Source organism: Lates calcarifer, unplaced genomic scaffold, assembly GCF_001640805.2.
Source record: "Lates calcarifer isolate ASB-BC8 unplaced genomic scaffold, TLL_Latcal_v3 _unitig_4112_quiver_405, whole genome shotgun sequence".
Classification (NCBI taxonomy): domain Eukaryota; kingdom Metazoa; phylum Chordata; class Actinopteri; family Centropomidae; genus Lates; species Lates calcarifer.
The window spans coordinates 537,544-559,594 of NW_026116709.1; the positions used below are offsets into that span (position 1 = coordinate 537,544).

At 40.1% G+C, this 22,051-nt stretch overlaps 1 protein-coding gene across 2 annotated transcripts; it reads right to left on the reverse strand.

Annotated features, from left to right (window-relative positions):
* Positions 1-69: 69 nt before the first annotated feature.
* Positions 70-21,924, reverse strand: vars2 (valyl-tRNA synthetase 2, mitochondrial). Of its 2 annotated transcripts, none has more exons than XM_018695509.2 (30): positions 21,659-21,924; positions 21,372-21,564; positions 19,727-19,808; positions 19,523-19,623; positions 17,236-17,357; positions 17,040-17,106; positions 16,737-16,834; positions 16,556-16,637; positions 16,327-16,446; positions 15,553-15,661; positions 15,374-15,462; positions 14,678-14,768; positions 14,357-14,484; positions 14,060-14,163; positions 11,965-12,046; positions 11,732-11,808; positions 11,451-11,538; positions 10,969-11,056; positions 10,447-10,517; positions 10,236-10,361; positions 10,020-10,124; positions 8,890-8,958; positions 8,714-8,792; positions 7,469-7,599; positions 5,638-5,790; positions 5,081-5,335; positions 3,288-3,399; positions 2,910-3,103; positions 1,815-1,964; positions 70-989 (listed from the first exon to the last, which is right to left on the reverse strand). In XM_018695509.2, the coding sequence occupies exons 2-30, from the start codon at positions 21,549-21,551 to the stop codon at positions 912-914; spliced, it is 3,231 nt and encodes a 1,076-aa protein (XP_018551025.1). In that variant the 5' UTR covers positions 21,552-21,564; positions 21,659-21,924; the 3' UTR covers positions 70-911. The 2 variants fall into 2 exon arrangements, with proteins under 2 accessions (XP_018551025.1, XP_018551024.1); XM_018695508.2 differs by having other exon boundaries at positions 10,969-11,062.
* Between the last annotated feature and the right edge of the window lie 127 nt (positions 21,925-22,051).

Sequence of the window (22,051 nt, forward strand, 5' to 3'; positions counted from 1 at the left end):
ATAATAATAATAATAAAATCAGTAAACTTTATTTATATAGCATCTTTCAAAGACAATAGAAAACAGAGGAACAGTTAATTGTATTTTAATATGAAGGGACAATCCTGCACCAACCACAGTGTAAATCATTACAGTGTATAACTGACAACACTGTTATATGCTGTATACTACTTGTACCAAGTACATTGTGCCTTTTACACTGTGTCATGTTCAATACGTGTTTGTCGGGTTGGAGATGAGGGTCTTACTTTTAGTCTGTGTTCTTAGCTTTTATTGTCACTGAAGTGACTTTGGAACACAGCAATTTCCCACTATTATTAATTTCTGTGTGGAGTTCTCTCTGTGCCTGCGTGGGTTCTCTGCGGGCACTCCGGCTCTAGCACAATCTGAACACATGCAGGTTAGATTAACTCGTGACTCTAAATTGCCCGTAGGTGTGAACATGAGTGTGAGTGGTTGGTTGTCTCTATATGTCAGCCCTGTGATTGATGGGGAACCTGAAGTGCACCCCACCATTCGTCCAATGTCAGCTGGGATTGGCACCAAATTCTGAGATCCCCAAATTTTAGTCAAATTTAGGAAAAGACACATTTGTGCAATTTGTGATCACAGTTCTTGAAAGGCCATGACAAGACACGGTTACCTGCTGTTAAGGAGTAACCAATGGAATTTATGCATTAATAAAAAATGTATGTCCCTTTCCATAACTACCTGCAGCCTTTTTAATTGTTAATTATAAGAGTTCATCAAAGAGATTATGTGCATTATGTGAACAACATATTATGATAACATTCAATGTCATTCATTCAAGCAGTGCTGAGATCTCAAGTTCAGACAGGATTATAAATAATTCATCATCAGTTGTGATGTCCAGCAGTTCACACAGTTACTGTAACTCCTGTTGGCTGTAGTTATTCTGTTGTTTGAGTCTCCTGCAGCACCTTCAGCTGCTCCTCAATGGTTTTCAGTTCCTGCTGCAAGGCTGCCATCTGAACACAAAGAGGGGTTAAAAATATGAGTCACATGAAAATGTTTACACATGCTTGTTAAAAAAAAAGTCAAATGTAAATCCATCATTCTTAATTTTATGGAAACAGATTTATATTTCATTTCATGGGGAAAATATTAAGAAATAATAAGTATGTTATCACCTAAATGTTCATTTATTTATTTTAAAAGTAAATAATTACAATTCACCCTGAGGGAACAATGTCTGTGACAAATGTTATGTCAGTGCATCCAATAGTGGTCAAATATTGTGCTCAAAACTACAGAAATGAACCAGATGGTGGCACTAGAGGAAAAACTAGGAGACATCCTCTGGGGACCACAAATGTCAGAACATCATTATATAGCAGTCCATCACTAATGTCATTAGGATTCATCCTCTGGGACCACAAATGTCAGAACATCATTATATAGCAGTCCATCACTAATGTCATTAGGATTCAACCTCTGGGGAACACAAACGTCCGTAACAAATTTCATGGCAATCCACCAGTTATTTAGACATTTCAGTCTGGACCAAAGAGTGAGGGTGGACAGCCAAAACAACAATACCATCCCAAGAGTGTGTGTGTAAAACATGTAGCAAAAATTGTATAAGTGGAATAGTACGAACAAGAGAAATCTGTTTGGGTCGAGGCAGGTGGTGGCAGGTTAGACAAAACTCATGAGATTTTGTTTTTCAGATTTTCTTGTACTGGGGTATTGTTGACCAAAATCACACAAAAATATAAACTTTTCCACTGGCTCAGACCAATGATAAGTGTAAATAGTAGTAGCACCCCTGCATCTGACAGCCCAGTGCTCACCTTAATGTCTGTCTGCTGCCTGATATGAGCAGGAACTTTTGTCAGGTAGTTTGGAGATCGGACTCTGCAGAGGATTTCCTCCAGCTTTGGAACAAGCTTGTCTCTGCGCTGGGAGAGCTGCAGGATCTGTTTGCCAACATTCATTCCACTCTGAGAGAGGAAATCAGATAATACTGTATGTTAGACATGATCAGCATCCTCATCATCACATGGAAAACCTTAAACAGTGGAATACAACAGCACACTGATGTGCACAAATATACATGTAAGTGATAAGGCTACACCTTAAGACCTTCATTTCATGTCATTCCAGGTTGCATTTTGATTTTTAAGTTAGGCAGCACACTGCAAAGTCAATGTAGAATCCATTTCACAGGGTTTCACTTGGAGTACTTTAAAATTACATGTGTAATACATCATGCACACACAAATACGTTTTCAATTTGATCCAGTAAATAGCTGCAATCTGTCTTTATACAGAGCTACAGAGTTTTTTCTTTGCTGTGGTGGTAGTGGCAGGAGGGGGTAGCGCTGTTGCCTCACAGCAAGAAGGGTCCCCCGTTCAGCCGGGCCTTTTCTGTGTGGAGTCTCCATATTCTCCCTGTGCCTGTGTGGGTTCTCTCTGGGTACTCCAGCTTCCTCCCACAGTCCATAGATATGCAGGTTAATTAGTGACTCTAAATTGACCGTAGGTGTGAATGTGAGTGTGAATGGTTGTTTGTGTCTATCTGTTCTGGGTATACCTCACCCCTGCGATTCATTTTTGGATAGGAAGGATAGATGGTAGCGGGAGGTGGTTAGTCTGCACTGACTGATAGACTTGCAGTTATTAGTACTTAGTTCTACCAACAATTTTTTATCCACCCTATTTATGTTAAGCTTTTGTGACATCAATGATGGTAGGATAAATAAAAGTTCAATCAGCTGCTCGCTGAACAGTTTCAACAAAAACTGAACATTATAACCTTCATGAAGGAGGATTTATTGCAGGACTGTTGTTCTGTATTCTGACCTGAAAGTCCCACTCATCATCATGCCTGTTTGTAATATTGGCAGCTGTGGACTTAATCATTTCAGAGGGAAGTTGATGTATACCTGAACTTGAAGGTGTAGCTGACAGGTATGGTCCACCACACGAATTAGGCTTCCTTTAGGTGGAGGACTGGAGTGGAAGCTGTCTTCTCTCTGAGGACAGTAGATATGGAGGCTGGATATCCAGCTTAAAGTCCAAACAGCTGACTTAAAGTGATTGAGAACCTGGGCCTGGCTTGGTGAACACACTGCCCACACTGAAACACAACACACAACATATAAGCAATATGAACATAAATGAAGTAATCCATCCATCTATTAATGATCAATAAGACTCATCATTTTTGTTTCTTTAATTTAAACATTACTGCATTTACATCTAGCAGTCTTTCAGAATTCATCAGTAAAATATTATTTTTGAAATGGCTGTTTTCAACTGACTGGCGGGTTTTTCTTTGGTCATGCCACACTGGGCTCGTAGTGAGCGGGCCACTCGGATCACTTCCTGGACCAGCAGGAAATCTCTTTCCTCTTCAGGGAAATGCCAGTGTTCCTGTTAGGGTGAAGAGGTTAAAAACAAGACCACGTCAGCTAAAACGAGGGGAACGTTGAAAATCCAGCCAGAGTAAATTTAGGAATAAAAACAAGCAAGATCAGGTATAGCAGAGCAAACTAGCGGTGTGAAATAACTTCAAATTCATCGTCTGTTTTACCGATAAAGCAGGCCAGTATGTAATTTTTAACCCAGGTATCTGCTCCTCACTGAGCACTTTAGTAGGTACACCTGCACATGTGCTTATTTGTGCATAAATTGCATAAAATCCTGCAGATACAGATCAGGAGCTTCAGTTATGTTCACATCAAATTGAGCAGCAGTTCTGTGAACAGAAACAGCTTGTTGAAAGCTAGAGAGAAGGCTCGTTGGAGCTAACTAACTTAGATAATCACTCACACAATCATATATTGCAGTGAGCAGAAAAGCCTCTCAGAATGAACAACACATCCAATCTTGAGGTGGATGGACTACAACAGCAGAGGTGGAGTCCATGCCACGAAGAACTGAAGCTGTTATGAACACAAAGACTGGCTCTACTCAGTATTAATATGCTGCTCCTATTAAAGTGCTCAGTGAGCAAACGTTGTACAAATCTAGTTTAAGTGTTCAGTACTACATACACAGCTAAATACAACCAAATGCAACATGACAGACAGCTCTAGCATGGCTGGATTAACCTGTTAGAGGGATCCAGGACCTCATTAGAAATATTTCCATGTGTTTAGCCAAGACACAGCAGACAGTTTGACAGAAAAAAAAACACCCACACACAAAAAAATGTGAAAGACATTCACTTTTAGACCAGTTTCCTTTTCGACATGTAATCAATGTAGCGTCTAACATCTGAGAAGCCACAGTTGTTCTTTTCTGCTGCTCGACTTAGTAAATCTTCCTCAAAATGTCCAGTAAAGGAATATTATTGAGCTACTGTCATCTAATGTTCAACCCAAGCTAAACATAGGCAGTGACCAGTATAGTAATGAAAAGGTGAGTAAGTACATTTTCTGAAAGATCATGGTGCTCTGCAGAGCACACATAGCTACAATAATGAGCAAGAACTACATTGTCAAACACACCTAGTTTAGGAATGACAGCTGGATTAACTGAGGAGAGTCAGTTTGTTGTATTACAGTACAATATAAACAAGTGAATACCACTCTGTCACCATTAATAAGACCCATCATTATGCCACCTTTGCTCGTTTACACTGAACCAAACAATGGCAGCACAATGCCAACTCAGTGTGTGGTTTTAGATAGCGTGCTGGTGTTCCAGATTCAGAGGTGTGACGTGAAACACAGTAGAGTCAGCGTCTGTCCCACCAAACTTCCCCCGCTCCGCCCCCCGCCAAGATAATTGACAATATGTTATCATGACGTCTTTAGTTTTAATTTTTTTGCATAAGTATGTAAGCATGCAAAATGGGGTGTAAAGACGAAAGATGTAGTCACTGTTAAAGTGTCAAAGCAATGAAAAGTGATGCACAGTTTAGTCCACATTGATTGCCGTTGTGTTGACTTTGTGACGACTTTTGAAAAAGTCAAACAGGTTGACGATATCAAATATAGGCATGTTTTTAAATGTGGTGGAACCCCAGTGTAAATATATCCAATATGTAAATCTGGTGAGGGCAAACCCTTGATGTGGTTGTGAGGAGGTTTGATGGTTGCAGTCCTACCAGCTGAGAGGAGCAGGGGTACGGCTGCAAACACAGGCTGGTGGTGTGGGCAGCAGCTCCAGGTCTGAATGGCTGGAGTCTCTGCCACAGCTCCTCAGTGATGAAGGGCATGAAGGGGGTGAGCAAGGCCAGAGACACAGATACACAGTGATAGAGGACACTGCTGGCCACCTGCCTGGCTCTGCCACTGTGCTCTGTGGCAGGCTGGACCTCTGCCTCCTCATCCCGCTGGACCAGCACAGGCTTCACATACTCCTACAGGACACACACATAATGAAGGAAATGACTACTGAAACTAGATACATTTTCCACTCTGGGGTAACTACTGTCAGCCATAATCCTAAACACTGCTTTATTGATGCTAAGCTGTTTACATCTGTGACTGAGCATCCCTGCTGCCATGAATAAATCAGGTAAATATATCACCCTTCTTTTTTAGACAATAAGTAGATTAAGGCTAAAACAAAGGAAACAAGAGAGGATCTATGTTCTAATCTGTCCTTTTTTGATGACATCAAAGTATACCCATGATGCCACGTGAAAGTTATTTTCCTCACCAGGTAGACATCACACAGGCTGTGGACCCAGAAGGAGTACAGGGCAGATGTGACAGTGTGTAGCTCATAGGCTTCAAAAGCCTGTTCACACTGTAATACTGTGCTGTAAAGTCTGGAGCAGATCCACCGGTCCATGCTGCTCAGAGGAGTTGTCTGAAAATTGGAAAAAGGAAAAACTGTAAAACACAAGAAACAGTAAACGGTATATTCAGCACATCTTTTGTAACACTTTTAGCTTAAAGCTACATTACAGACTCCTGATTTCAAAGCAGAGCTTTAGCTGGACCCCCTTCACTGTGTCACTGTGTCACTGTAAATTTGTCTGATTCACTCAGATTCATTTTTATGTCTTTTACACTTAACTCAATACAGCCTTCTTGGATAGAACTGATTCCTCTTTAACTAGTTCAGTTTGATTCTTACATAAGTCAAAGCATGAGCAGACCACTTACAGTCATTTAATTACTCATCAATTTCTGGTCTTCAACTGCTGAATCATGGGAGCACACAACACAAAATTCAAGGAATTATTCCAGTAAGTTCCCCAAAAAGGGGTAATATCTGTTTCTGCTGCCTGAGTTGCTACAGTATGTGCTCTATGCCTACAGGTACTATATTTCTTAGAATAATGGTTAAACATTTGGGAATCCAGTAATTTGGTTTAGTCAGATCAGTGTGCTGAGTACGAAGCAGGACACAGTTAGCCTGGTTTGGCATGAGGACCGGAAACAGTGGGGAACAGCTAGTGTGCAGAGTCACTGCAACTGACAGTTGTTCATTCATGTTCAGTATTTTTGTACTTAAGTCAGAACAAGGCAAGCAGTTTCCCCCTGCCTCCAGTCTTTATGCTAAGCTAGGCTAACCACATCTTGACTCCAGCCTCCGACTTGTGCTACATTGATGGGATTCTAACGATTTATGTTGCCAGACACCTCAAGATATTTGATAGTTGAGCAGAGTTGGTTGTGTGAGGGTTAGAAATACTGTGAACTGACAACATATTGATATTGACGTATATGCTAAATTTGGAACAAATTCTGTCTGACATTAGGTGTCATATTTGTTTGTCTTTTCAGACATTCATGTTTTAGCAGCTTAATTAAGAGCTTTAAAAAACATTCCAAGTTTCCTTTTTGTGATTAGAGCTTTGTTGTTGCTGACAGTATATACAAATAGGAAACTGGTAACTGATGTATTTACCATATGACAGGAATGCAGTATTAACATTCAGACATCAGAGTGGTATTTACCATGTCATCTCATTCAGAAATAAATCAAGCAGGAGCATTTCTCAAAATGTGGAAATATTCCTTTAAATATCAATCTGAGCTAGTCAAATGAAGTGTTGTACAATGCTGTAGCCACCACAGACAAATAGAGCTATGGGCAAAACCACTGGTGGCCTTTATGTCATACCACAGTTGCCTTACTTACCTGTGTTAGTTTGTCTCGTACCAGTGACAATGACAGTGATCCTTCATTTTATACAGTACTGTAGTTTGTTGTGTGTTGAACGTGGTGTGTACAAAACATTTTGGATTATTCAAACCGATTTCTACATTTAAGCCAATCCTTGCCTCCACCGCTGTTGTAGACAGACAATAAAAGCTGCTGCTTTGATGGACAGCTCTGTTTTTGCACTACAAAGCGATGAGTTGTGTTGTGAAGCAATTCAGCAGATTTTCAGCCAAATCCACCTCAGAAGCACACACAGTTACTGTAGAGGCAGTGCTAGCTTTTGTTTTGTTGAGGTTATGTACTACATACATAAAATTAGGAATAAAGACACAGACCGAGTGTCTCTATGGATTCTCCAGGTTCTTCTCCATACCTCTTCCAGTGTTTCCACTGCTGCTGTGTTGTCACCCAAAACCCCAAGGGTGAATCTCAGCGTCTGCCACATTTTATTGCAGAAGTGTCTGCAGCTCAGGACCTGAGAGATGGACAGACTGATGTCCTCTCCTGATAAAGAGGCATTAAAAACACACGCAGTCAAACACACAGAGGGAATGTAAACAGACATTTAAGGTGAACAGGTTTGCCCCATTAGTAGAGGAGGATAAGGTACCAGTGTCAGTCACCTCATTGGTTAGTCAGTATCTTCATTCAGTAATTTGCTCCACAGTACAAATGTGGACAAATTTGTTTTTATCTAACAAAAAGTTTTAAAAAGTTTAAAATGATCATATTGAAATGTCTGAATGCTAGAAGCTATACAAGCTAACTCTAAGCCAGTTATTAAAAAAAGCTAATTCATCCAATGCTAAGAGGCACTCCACTGTACAATTAATTTCTGTGGTCTTGCTAGCATGTAGGGCTGTGTTTAGACCAGCTTTAGCCCTAATGAGGACACTAGCAGAAAATACAGCATCATCTGGCAAGAAAGGTGAACCTGGCTCAACATTTGCAGCAATACAACACAATGTCACCCACAAGATGCTGTTAATCTGTTAATCCAACTACAATTCCTGAATCATATTCCATTGTCTCAATGGTACCCGAAGCAGCATGCCCCTACCAACACAGCTCCCTGTGTAGTTTTAACATAGGGCTTTTTATTGTTTGAATTCACATCAACACTGTGAAAATCTGTGAATAACGTCATCTGTGGCTCTGGAGGGTGTGCTCCTATGTTCAGAAAAATGGAGTGGAAAAAAAAAAACATGTTGAGATTTCATCCCCTGGCCTAGTCTACAAACACATCAAATTTGCTGAACTCATTTATTATCATTATTATTATTAGGAAAGAACTCTAACCAGAGAGACATTTCACTCCTAAATTCTCCTAAAAATTACACACATTGGCATTGTTGCAGAGAAGCTGTATGTCCTTGTTGCACAGTGCAAAATGAAAATGAATTGCAGATCATCTGCCAGCCTGGAAAGGGCAACCAGTGAGTGACAAAAGATCTAGGGGAAAACTAGTATGTAGTCCAGTTCTTCACTGCTTTCTCTCCTGTCTCTTTAAAGTCGCACCTCATCTTCTTGACGTTACATTACATTCACACAGCTCCACACTTTCACTCTGACAAATGGTCTTTCTTGGCAGATAGAGTGAGAGATGAGAGTCACTCACCCTGCATCTTGTGAGAGCAAAGGGCAAATCTCAGAGCATCAGTCCCACACTGAGGGATCCCCTTGGGGAAGTCTTTCCTCTGTGGGGAAGCAGATGGAGCAAAAAGATAAGAGAGGAAGTAATGACTGTACTTAGTCAGCCAGAATGAAACTCAGATAGCAGAGAGGGGAGCTGACCTGTGCTTCCATGGCAACCAGCCTCTCCCTGGGGTCAAGGTTCCCTTCTGTCACTTTTTCCTGAAGTCTCTGGGAGGGAAAAAAATAAGGGAAAAGACTCTCACAACCAAACGTCTTTTCAGGGGAATAGAACAGGCGTCTGTCTCTGTGGACTGTTTCCTACTTAATACTATCAGCTGTACAGTCACTTTGCAACAGAAAAACCTTATCAGTTCTCTGACAGTATTATTCTTCTCACATCCCACATTCAAAACTCCTACCTCTGATTATGGATGTCAGAAATGTATTTTTTGTGGCAATACAGTGCTTTTTATGCTAAATAAAAAAGAACAAATGAACGGTCTCACAAAAGCAGCTTTTTGCTGGCTGTTGATTTTTTTATAGCAGCACAGAACAACACTGTCAAGTGGCAGTAGAATAATAACTGACACAGGCACTCATGTTTTTAAGGTAGTACATGTAAAATCTGCTAGAATAACATGGGTGTTATTTAATGCTTTTCAGCACAAATCCCATGAAAAGACCAAAACCACACTACACTCTCTTACACTCTGACCCTTACCCTGTCTGTGGCTCTGAGTGTTAAGCCCATTGGCTCTTAATGGAGACATAAGTCACAGTCAGTAATCCCCAGAAATCACATCACAGTTGTTCTTTAACTTATTGTTCACAGTTTTCTATTAGGGTTTTGGTATATTAGTGCGCTGGTATTGATGCACCTCCTGAACACAGGCAAGCTGAGCTGGGGAGGACACAGAAAGACAACTAAAATGAAATTTTCCTTGCTAACTGTAGCTTTTCCTTGGGCAGACTGCATTTTGTTAGCACTAGTATTAAATAATGAGGATCAAAGGAGAATTTAAATACACAAAATTGACTTACCCAACATTTTTTTTCTTTTAAAAATTGACCTTTAGCTTAGGACCTTTACTGACACTGATAACTTAAACGTGTGCTGTATATAGATAGAGATAATGGAAAAGAATTCCTGTTTTATTAGGTTGAGTATGCTGGAATATGAAAAACCTTCAAAGCTCTGCCCATTCATTCAGCGTGAATAGATATCGGTCATTAATCATTATGTCATTAATGGTAATATGCCTCCTGGACCAAGTCCGTGTGTGACCTACCTCCAGAGAGACTCCATGTATAACATCTAATGGGTCAATGACATTTCCAAGAGATTTACTCATTTTCCTGCCGTGTTTATCTCTGACCAGAGAGTGAAACAGAACCTGATGGGGACAGAAAAGGGAGAAAAGGAAAGCAACAGCATGGGTTGACACTGTGACTCATCAGTAGTGTTTGAATACTGTTTTGTTTTGGCTTTGTCATTATCTAAGTACCTGCTTAAAGGGCAGCTGTCCAGTCAACTCTGTGCCCAGCATTACCATCCTTGCCACCCAGAAAAAGATGAGGTCATTGCCCGTCTCCAGAACAGAGTTGGGGTAGTAGCGCTGAAGGTCAGTGGTCTGTAGGAAGTGAGGCTAGGGTTATAATACAGTGGGATGGGGCTGTTTATTTGTGTACCATAGGTAGCTGGAGGAGGTGCAGTACCTGTTCTGGCCAGCCAAGCATGGCAAAGGGAAACAGCCCTGAGGAGAACCACGTATCCAGGACATCAGGGTCTGACACCGGCAGCATGAGGATGAAAGGAATTTATTTACACCTCAATAACAAAACTATTTTAAGTTGGAGTTATAGTTGGAGGCTAGATGGTTTCCTCTTAACAATTTATCAGCTAATACTCAATACAACACGTAATGAGTGGGACATTTGACAGCTGGAAACATTTTAGTGTTTGGAAATCTGTGGAAAGCAATATTATGATGGAGATCGGAGAAACAAAGCCAAAGCATCACCACAGTGAAACTGCATCAGTTGTCAAATTGGTCATAGCAGTGGTAAAACCAACATCAACAGTATTACCAATATTATAAGAAGTGAAGAATAGAAGTGTTAGCAGCTACAAAAACAGTGGCAACCAGAGCTTTCTAGTTTTTGTGATTGCTAATATAGAGTAAGGTTTTCATCAGCTGATACAGCAACAGGATAAGGAGTGAGACGGATGTGAATAACCTTGAGTCAAAGTGATGGCTTCGGGCCTCACTCCATATTTGACAGCAGCTCTCAGTCTGGCCTCGTCCTCACTCCGTCCCCAAACCCACTGCTCCTACAGCAAACACACACACACACACACACACACACACACACACAATGATCTCAGTCACTTCTGGAGACATTACATAGACTTGCATTAATTTCCTGGAGACTAACCACTGACCCAAACTCCAGCTTTTTCCCAAACTGGGTAAAGCCTTCCTCAATTAAGTGGTCTCTAGTCTGATCCCAAAAGTAGCCTATGACAGACACAAATACACAAACACAAGCACACGCACTGTAAGGAACTTACACCACAGTCTGACACCGGTCTACACTGTGGGAAGTACACCAGTTACCTAATCACTCATTCAGTTCTGTTGCCATTTTCTTTCAGTTCAGGGTTGCAACATTTCTTAGCAGTATTATTCTTAAAACATACAAATATGCACAGACCCAACCTCTTCTTTGTCAGTGCTATTAGGAAGCTCCACTTGATAAGCAGGGATCTGATGACCCCACCAAAGCTGCCTGGAAATGCACCAATCACTGTGAAATAAACAGTGGGACATTGTTGACAACCCATGCATTGAAACAAGTACTCATTCATCATCAGAGTGGTGTCATTTCATGCAAATCAAACCAGTAACAATGACACACACACACACACTGCTATTGTTCCTCCTCACACCACTGTACAAATACACGAATTCTGTCCAAGTCAAAGGTCAGAGCAGTCAACCTGATGTTAGACAGCCAGTTCTTCCATGTCTTGGTGTAGAAGTGAGGGATGATGTCCAGCTGTCCATCCTCCACAGCCTAACAGGAAATGAAAAAGTCCCATCTGACATCACTTGACAACTCTATGATAAAGCCTGACACGGTTACTTGAGAAAACTGTATATGATGCCACTATAAATCCTTAAATACATAAAAGTTGACCTAAATATCAACATCTCACAGCCACCAACTTACCTGTATAGCTTTTTTAGCCATTTCATCACAGCGGACGAACCACTGCTTCTTCAGCAGAGGTTCAATGATGTCTCCTGAACGGCTAAGACAGAGAGGAACGAAGGAATAATGACACAGTGAAGAGGGAATCCACAAAAATATAAGAACATTACCACATTACAGACGTTTGTGACACAGTTGGTGTCCAAAGCCAAATGCAAGACATTTAGTCAGCAGACAGATGCGGTTCTTAGTCATTTAAGAATGGAACAACTTAGAGAAAGAGGACATGTGCCTTTTTTACTTTTTTAGGAAGTTTTTAGGAAGGTTACCAAAAACCACAAATAACCAAAAGAAACTGGCTGATAAGGTTAAGAACGTATGATGGTGAAACACCACTGCACACCACTGGAACAGCTGCAGAAATGTGATAGAGCCACAGTTTAACTGAAACACAGTGTCTGTCTAATGGACAGGATGCAGTCTGTATTCCAATCAACTGAGACAAAGCTGATATGCATCAGTTTTAATCAATACAGCTGTCAACAGCAACCACATAATGGCTCAAGAAGAATTCACAATACTTCTGAAAAACAGATCAGTCCAGCAGTGGTTCTCCACCCATGCAACAAACAAAATATGGAGTCAGTCTTTAACACAAAAAACCCCTCTTTGAACTTCTTGAGATTTCTCATGAACAGCTGCCAAATGCAAATTCAACACTTGGAATCAACTCCTGAAAATGAAGGGACTATGTACAAAACAGCTGTAATTCCTAACCAGTTAATGTAATAATTGTTTAACTCCTTTAAAATAAAGACTACAGTCTACACTTACACCACTTGATGGCTTTGATTCCAAACCATTCTGGCATTGCAAAATTACAAAAACTGTCACTGTCCAAATACTTACGGACTCAACTGTATATACTGTATGTCTGCAACCCTGTTCATTGTGCTGCTATAACAGGTAAATATGAAAAAGGAATATTATGCCTAATATATGTCATCAAAATAGCAGCAGGAGATAAGTTACAAAGTGCAGGAAAGCAAGTGCTTATGTTTGTTTTTAGAAATTGGAGACCCACTTAAGTTAGAAAAATAAAAGTAATAAAATGAAATAAAAAAAATCTATAGACATATTGCTTAAACCAGTCTACTTTCTTTTTTTATCCAAGAAACTTGCCCTCAGCCCTCGCTAACATCTATTCATTTCAGGCTGCATACAGAATCAACAAATAAGTCAGATAAGTGCTTGCCGCACATCCTGCTGCTGCTCATTGATCGGTACAAAGTGATAACTGAGAGCAGCTGAGGTGACTGTCAGTATTTTTCTTAAAGACATTTTGTCATCTGGCCTATAAAAGCAGCACAGTCAGAAAACAATGTTTAAAGAGACTTTAGTAAGAAAGTCAATCTGAAACAAGAGTGAAATGACACTGTTGCATGAAAGCTGATGGAAAACACTATCAACAAGTAATACATGTTAAAAAATATCTGAGCACTGGTTATCAGTTTATCATTTCAGTGTTTGTATAATACCTTGTAGAGTTTTCTTTAAATTATATCTTTAAAATATTCCTATAGTAACATGTTATATTTGCCATTAAAAGTAATATATTTTGCATCTTCTTATCTTTAACTTAACAGTATCTTAGTTTAAATGTGTCATTTACTTTTAGCAAGATGTGTTCTTATGTAGTTACTCAGCAATGCGTTTTCTCTTATAAGATCAGTAAAATATCATAGAGACTGTCAGTTGGTCAGTAAGGTCCAGAGACTGTCTTAACAACAGGGGGGCAGTTTCGCTGTTAGCTGTCTGTTCCAGTTGCTACTGCAGCAGTCAGAGCTGAACAGAGCAGGTGAAATATTCATTACACACCCACAGGAGAATACACTCTGCTGCAGTGTTATCCACCATTACTAATTGTTACTGCTGCAGCCGTCCACACTGGATAGAGTGTGTTGTGTACAGTTATCAGCAGTTATATTCTTTTGTGTAGTGAAGTTTACTTTTTTTAAAAGTAAGTCTGGTGAAGCTTAGTTATGATTCTGTATGAAGGAAAATAACAGACTCGGTGTTGGTGATGTGTGTGTGTGTGTGTGTGTTCCTCTACCTGCAGACAGGTAAAGTCATGGCATGACTCTTCTTTCCTCTGAACAGCTTCTTCTCGACCAGTGCATCCACAACGAGCTGCCTGGCATCGAAACGCTTCACTCCCTTAAAAGAGACAAAATCATAACATCAAACCTGCTCAGCCTCTCTACTTTTTCTATCACTGACCACAGTTCCAACAGTGTTTTACATGGCCTGCATTTTGTCAGTTGCAACCTGAGACAACTGACATATCCAGATAAATCATATCTCTTCAACACTTTACATGATATTAATAAAAACAGTGGTTTTCGTGCACCTCCAGCCATTGTCCACAGGGGGGTGTCATGGTCCCATCTCCTCTAATCACAGTGATGTGTGGCAGTGAGTGTCTCTGTGACAGCAGGAAGTCAGTGTGGTCATGAGCAGGAGTCACCTTCACTGCACCTATAATACACAAACACAAGTCAACAGGAGCAACTCAGATAGTATGAGAGCAACAGTATTCACTCAGCATGTCCAGGGGTGGACAAAATAACAGAAACAACAGCGTAAAAATCTTTCTCTTCTCTCTTTCTCTCTTTCCCTCGCTTCTGATGTTCAGTTTTTGAGACTGCGTTAGAAAGAATGTTGCTTTCACCAGTTCCAAGCTCCATGTCCACCATTGAGTCAGTGATGATGGGCAGGAGTCTGTTGGTGAAGGGGTGCCTGCACTGTTTCCCATGAACAGCCTGGAATAAAGTGGATAAAGCAGAAAGATATGAGCACAGCTGTCTTCACAAAGTTCATCTTGTATTCAGTTATTGTTCGTTTTCAGCATTCAGATTTGGTGTGCATTTGGTTGGCATCTTTGGCATCTCTGATCATATTGGACTAGTGTGAGTAAGTCAGTGAACATGACTGCTGTCTGACTGCTAATGATGATGTTGGTACAATTTTGAAGTTTATGTACTTTATTCAAGTATTTTCCATTCTATGTAACTTAATACTCGACTGCAACTGAGAAGAAAATATTGTACTTTTTACTCCACTAGATTTATCCGACAGCTGTAGTAGCTTGTACTTTCAGATTAAGATTTTACATGGAGAAATACTCTTTGAGCTTGTTAATCTAGTATAGCTTGGTCTATTTGGGCTGAAAAAGCCTCAAGCAATGAATATGAATATAACAAACTGGAACACATATTTTGCCATATTCTTGTGAAGTACAATTCCCTGATACTGCTTGATTTATCATCGTTCATATTCCCTAACTAGGTGTACATCTGTCTAAAATCTGTAAGATTCCAGGACTGCTTCACCCTCATTAAAACATCAACCAAAAATTTGTACTAGCCTGATATCGGGGATCGTCAGGGTGAACAGCTACAGCCACATCTCCCAGCATAGTCTCAGGACGGGTGGTGGACACTGCCACCTCTCCATCTAAAATACAAGAGCAAAAGGAAATTGTAATATAACATAAAACTGACCAAGCACAATATGTGTCATATTTTCACAGTCACAAATACGCACCATGGCCTTCTATGGGGTAAGCAAAGGTAAACATTGTTCCAAACTCCATCGTGTTTTCATAACCAGGAACAGGCAACATGGTCTGTCCAGACAGCTCCTTCGAGTCAACCTGACAACAAATTCACAACCTTTACATTGATTTAAGCAAAGGAATACAGAACACATTTAATAATGTACGGTTTAATGAGTGGACATGGAAACAGACGACCTCATCCTGCTGTTTGTGTTTAATGGTGCACCATTGTCTGTGCCATTAGAGATGGACCAGGTTTACAATTGGGTTGAAGGTTTCTTGTGATTTTTAAACATAAACCTCTCACATGGAGGCAGACCAGTGCCCGTATTCATCAAATTTCTCTGAATTTTTCCTGCGAACTACACTAAGATTTTAAATAGAACTACTAAATACAAACCCCAATTCCAAAAAAGTTGGGATGTTGTGTAAAATGTGAATGTCATCATTTTTTTGGGAAACTGTGAAAATGTAAAAATAAAAATGGTCCTTTTAATAAACTCTATATTTCATGGACTATCATTATAAACTGATTCTAATATTTTAGGTTAGCTAGCAGTCTAATATACAGTGTGAGGGTTAGTCATACTGATCATTGGAAAGATGATTATACAGTTGCTTCTGGCTGTTGAGAGAGGCGGAGCCACTGCTAGTGGAGCCTTACTTATTTCAGTCATTTAAGTGTTTTATGCCCTATATATGGTTTCCATTATTTTGTCCATGTGTTATATAAACTGTAGAAACATGTGAAGCTGTATCACCTCTATGTCAGAGATGGCAGATTCCAGGGCACAGCTCCAGTTGACCAAACCCTCTGAGCGATAAATCAGACCAGAGTCACACAGCCTGACAAAGGCCTCAGTCACAGCCCTGCTGAAACCCTGAAATAAAATAAAAACAGTCAACACAGTACAAACAGTTCAAAGGTGCTACATTTTACATTTGTTTGCATACTCATCAAAACACTGATGTGAATGCACGCGTTCTTACTGGATCCATAGTGAAACAGGCTCTGCTCCAGTCCAGAGAAGCTCCGAGCCTCCTCAGCTGGTGGTAGATCTCTTCTCCTTTCCTGGGAGACACAGAGACAAAAGCACTCAACCTAATGAAGCAAACACGGCGATAGAGCAAACAGTAGATGTGAAGTTATGTTGTTAATGTGAAGACTTACTCGTTCTTCCACTTCCACACCTCCTGCAGAAACTCTTCCCTGGTGAAGTCCTGTCTACGCTTCCCTCTCTCCTTCAGCAGCCTCCTCTCCACCACTGTCTAACACACAAACATAACTGAATGAGATGAAAGGATCTTTTCCAGGCCAGCTATGAACAGGAGAAACATTTAACAACCCACAGCTCTTTCAACTTACAGTATGGGCATATGAAAATTTGTTTTAAGAGAGACTTTAGAAAATATGAACCTATCTGAAGAATCCCAGACTGTCATGAAAGAGGGAGAAGAGAGGAAGTGGTCATACCTGTGTTGCAATACCTGCATGGTCACATCCAGGAACCCACAGTACTCTGTAGCCCTGCATCCTTCTCCTGATGGATTAAAAATGGATATATTACAGCTCCATCAACCGATAAGCCTTCTCAAACAATCTGACTCAATTCCTATCTAGTGAAAATCTGTACTTAGCACAACATGCTGCATATGTAGTTGGCAATTACCGTCGAACCAGAGCGTCTTCTACAGCCACAGTTAGAGCGTGACCCAGGTGCAAAGTGCCAGTCACGTTTGGTGGAGGGATACACAGAGAGAACGTCCGATCCACAGAGTGAGATAACCTCTCCTGAATAGACAGGACAATATTAAGTTTAAAAATGTGAAAGCAAATGAGAAACAGACACAACTTAAGTGTGTACAGGCAGGTTTCTACTGCACATTGTTCTTTTTGTCCTTAAAGTCCAAATGAAATCAAATTAGTCATAATCCCTTTTTACAGTGAAATCTTGTAACGTGATAAAAAAAAAAACACTTTTAATCACTGGACAGTAATACTACTACTACTACTACCACTACTAATAATAATAATATCATCATCATTTTGCAAATACAGAGTTAGGAACTTTCTGAAGAGCCTTTTCTGCCAACCTAACTGTGCATCCTTGTACACATGGTCTTAGTAGATCTTAATATAACTTAGAGCCAAGCATTTATCACAAGGCTGTGCGATATGACGATATATATCGCATGACTTTCATCATTTGGATGATGGTTTGCAGTCACCCCACCACATGGATGCAGGCAGAAACGTGAATACCAGCATGGCGAGTGTAAGTGAGATGGAACCAAATAGACTCCAAAGGGTCAACACAAATCGAGGAGCTCGTTCCTAAACAAGGGGCTGTAGTGCGGTGGTGGTTTGGTTACGAAAAGTCAGACACAGACCAGAAAACAGCACTTTGCAAATGATGCCGCACACTAGTCCCACCACCAACCTCTTCTACCACCTATGAAAGAACCACGTCAAAGAATATGGAGAGAGTTTATGAATGAGAGGCACAAGAGAACGGTCAGATGCTCAGAACAAACCCCAGAGTTCAGTGTTAGAGCAGGCTTTTGCCTGCGGCACACCATACAACAAAGACTCACAAAGACATAACAGACATGGCCTCAATCTACACAGTCTAGAAACAGGTGTTTCGTGCACTGGTGAAAACAGTCAAATCCAGGTACACAATGCCAAGCCAAAAACACCTCACACAAGTTGAGTTGCGTCACATATGAATGAGTATCATTCATTTTTGAGTACATAATTTAAAATGTAAAAAAGAAATTGTCCTTTCCATGTGGTCATTATATATAAACTATTAAATCATTGAATGTACAGATAATATATTATGTAGTGATATATACTGTTATCGTGATATGAGAAGATAGAGAGTTATAGTTCTCTAGACCTGAAGTAAGAAAGGCAAAAATTACTTTTTCTTCAACCACAGACAGAAATGGTTTGACCTTAGGATACTTCTCTTCAGCTAAAAACAAGACTAAAAATTATTTGTACTTGGTTTTCAAAGTTTAGACCAAAAAAAAATCCCATTTTTCTGACAGACAGCCTGGTATGGGTTGGAATTAAACTGTCTTCCATTATTTCAACTGTCCAAATAGCAAAATTAACCTCTGGCCCAACATATCCCTGGGTCCTCGGGCCAAGTCCAGCCCATATACTTCCACATCTGGGCTCTTATCCTCCAGAGTTGGTTCAGAAGTGGAAGTTGCATCTGACATCATTCTCTGCAGACTTGGCCAAGGAACCAGGCATATATTGAGCCTAGAAAAAACACAGATATGTGTCCAAGTATTCACCACAATAATTTTGCTATCTGCTAGGTGGGGCAAATATAATTATCTTAAATATACAAGGCATCCAACACATACTATCATCAAAACAGTTTTTAGGGCAACCACACAGGGTTGACTAGAAGATATAATATATAATTCTATGTTTAATTTCCCACTGTGGGCTAAATAAAGGATTATCTTATTATCTTATCTTCCTTATCAAAATGAAACAATATAACATAACAGGACCTAAAAAAGTTTTTGAGTGATAAATCAAAAATGGTCCTTCAGCTTTCTGGGCTCTGACTGGGTGTGTCAGCGCATGTGGGAGCACAGAGTAACTGTTGCACATGATGATGGAGAAGAATGTGGAGTAAAACTTAATCTGAGAGAGAGATGTTTCTTCAGATCAGATGTTTTGTCACACAGTGGCTACTAATAACATTAATGCCGGCTCCAATGCACTGCAGTAATTGCTGGAATGGGGCCATCGGGTTATTAGTTCCATCAGTGCTTTTGCTGCCATGACAAGTCAAACTGTTTGTTGTGAAAATAGTCTATGAATCTGATTCATTTGGGAACAATGAAGAAACCAGAGTGTAGATTAGGGAAAGTGCACTTTGGAGTATAGTGTGTGTATAGTGTGTTTTTCTGTAAAAACATCCTCACATGTTGCTCTGGACTGAAGAATCCCTCTTTCTCCCACCACTGATACCAGCTGGACTCCACATACTCTGGACTGTATGAGGATGGGAATGGTAAGCTGGTGTCTGCAAAATAATTTTAAAAAAGCTTCTTTAGGATCTACAGAGATATACAACATGTAGACAAGCTAGTGCTGGAAAAGTCCAACAAACCACAGGAAATCCTCACCTTTCTTTGTCCCAGGAGGTGTTGGAGCAGTATACAGTATCTTCTCCTTCTCACTCCATGTCACTGATTTATCCTCAGAAGTCTAGAAACATTGAAATAAAGGTGGGTCAATAATTAAGATTTTTTGTTGTATATTATAACATTTGGTTAATATGTCTGGATGTGACAGGACAGCATGGGCAGTCATAGAAATCCCTGAACATATTGTAACTGTCCTATGCTATGCTAACTTTTTATATGATTTCTACATCTATGTGATGAAGTATTGATTTGTCAGGTAGTCAGTTTGCTAGATTAAGCAAACAGAACGACAAAAGTCAGTGCACTCACTCATTAGTGAGACCTCATTTTCGTTTGTTTAACTATTTTGTATATCCGCCTTTATTTTTGATGACAGCTGTTCTCCACAGATGATTTTTTTCAGCTTCTCTATGCTGGAGGAGTTTTGTTATTTTATGTCTATTAGATTCAAGGCAGGACATTATTGGGTCAGGTCATGGTTTTCACTTTTTTTCATCTGTGATTTTGCAGAATGTTTGGGATCATTGTCGTTTTGGAGAATATCCCACCAGCACCCTTGACCTGCACAACAGTGCAAGGGCCCAATCAACACTGCATACAGCCTTTTATTTGTTTGTTTGTTTGTTTTACTCTTAAATCTTTTTTTAGTTATACACATTGAAGTATGGAGTGTCATCATTAAGGCTTTGTATGAGTGAGCGTATTCATCAGAATAAAGTAGATTATGCAGCAGCTAAATTATTTGAGAGTGCAGTGGTTCCCCCTCAAATAACATATGTGAGAACTTGATTTTAGGCCTATAACACCACCCTCAACTAGCTCTCAACGGCCAAGAAACTGCTCGCCTTCACACAAATAACTGAAACGTGAATTGTGGTTTCAGGCTTTTTCAGTCTATTTCTTTCCATTCTGTGCATGAAACTCCAGCACACAGTAGCACCATGGATGAAGATGACCTGTTTGGACATTGATGGAATACTGAAGCTGCTGCTGCTGTTGCTGACATGTTGCTTTCACTACACAGTCTGTGAGGAAAATAAACCTCTACAAAGTTGGACCTATTCTACAACACACTGAAACATGTGACTACTCTAGAACAGGATTTTAAACTGTAGAACGGGATGCTCCGTCAAAACAATCACAGGTTCAGCTGAACCACAGATGAACTGGAGCTGAACGGGCAGGTGTGTCAGAGAACTTCAGCATCATGTGGTGCATATATTTCAGGCAAATGTAGGCCAGGCAAATGTAGGCCACATCATATTGTGGCACATTCTGCCCTGTGTTTCCTTTCTATCTATTACAGTATCAGTAATCTGTCAAATATACAGTATTACCTTATAGCAAAACTGAGGTGGTAACTGCTCTGACAGTACATATAATTATTAGCTTCTGGAATGTATGGCAAACTGACCACATGTCCCCTTTGCAGGTACTGGACTTGTTTTAATATATCAGTACAAATCCATGGAGGGAAAAATATCTTCACACACAGTGATATATCACCATAATATTATTTCCTGCTGCATGTAGGTGTAATTCAGTGTTTTATATTCCATATGTCTTGCCTTAGATGGAACAGTCTCCAGCACTTACTTTTTCCTAATGCTTCTTTCCTACTTACACTGTGTTTACTGGTCAGTATAGCCTCTTCCCGCTCTCGTCTACGCCTCTGTTTCTCAGCTTGGGGCCGTGGAGAGGACTTTGGCAGAGATGCTGAAGGTTTTGGTGGGTTACTGGAACAGAGTCTGGCTGCTCCTCTCCCTGCCAGCCTCAAACTGAGGACACGACCGACCCTCAGCATCTTCAAGATCACACTGTCAAGTCATGAAAAAGTCGACAGTTGATTCAGAGAAGCTAAACAGTGAAATACGTTTATCTGCAATGAGTCAATATTACAACAACACTTACTGTGTTTTCAAAACACTGAATGCACAATGTCAGTCAGAGCACTTCAGTTTAGCCACTTCGTCATTGTAAACCCGAAAAAATCCGTTTACACAACGTTTCTAATTACACTTAAACATTACGACGCTGTGTAACCTCGCAGAATAATTGCGTCAATTCATGTTATTATAGAATAATGCACAATTTTTCTTTTATTCTCGGCATAAGTGTGCTGTTTTTTGGCGGACTGTTAAAACTAACGGACAGCAGGAAATGACCATTGTCCGTCTAGAAATATCTTCCCCACAACACTACTTCTGTCAAGCTAGACTGAGAGAAACCTATTTAGATTTAAAAATAAAAGAACTTGTAGAAATTACGTTCATTACAAATGCATTATTAATGTCTAAAATGTAG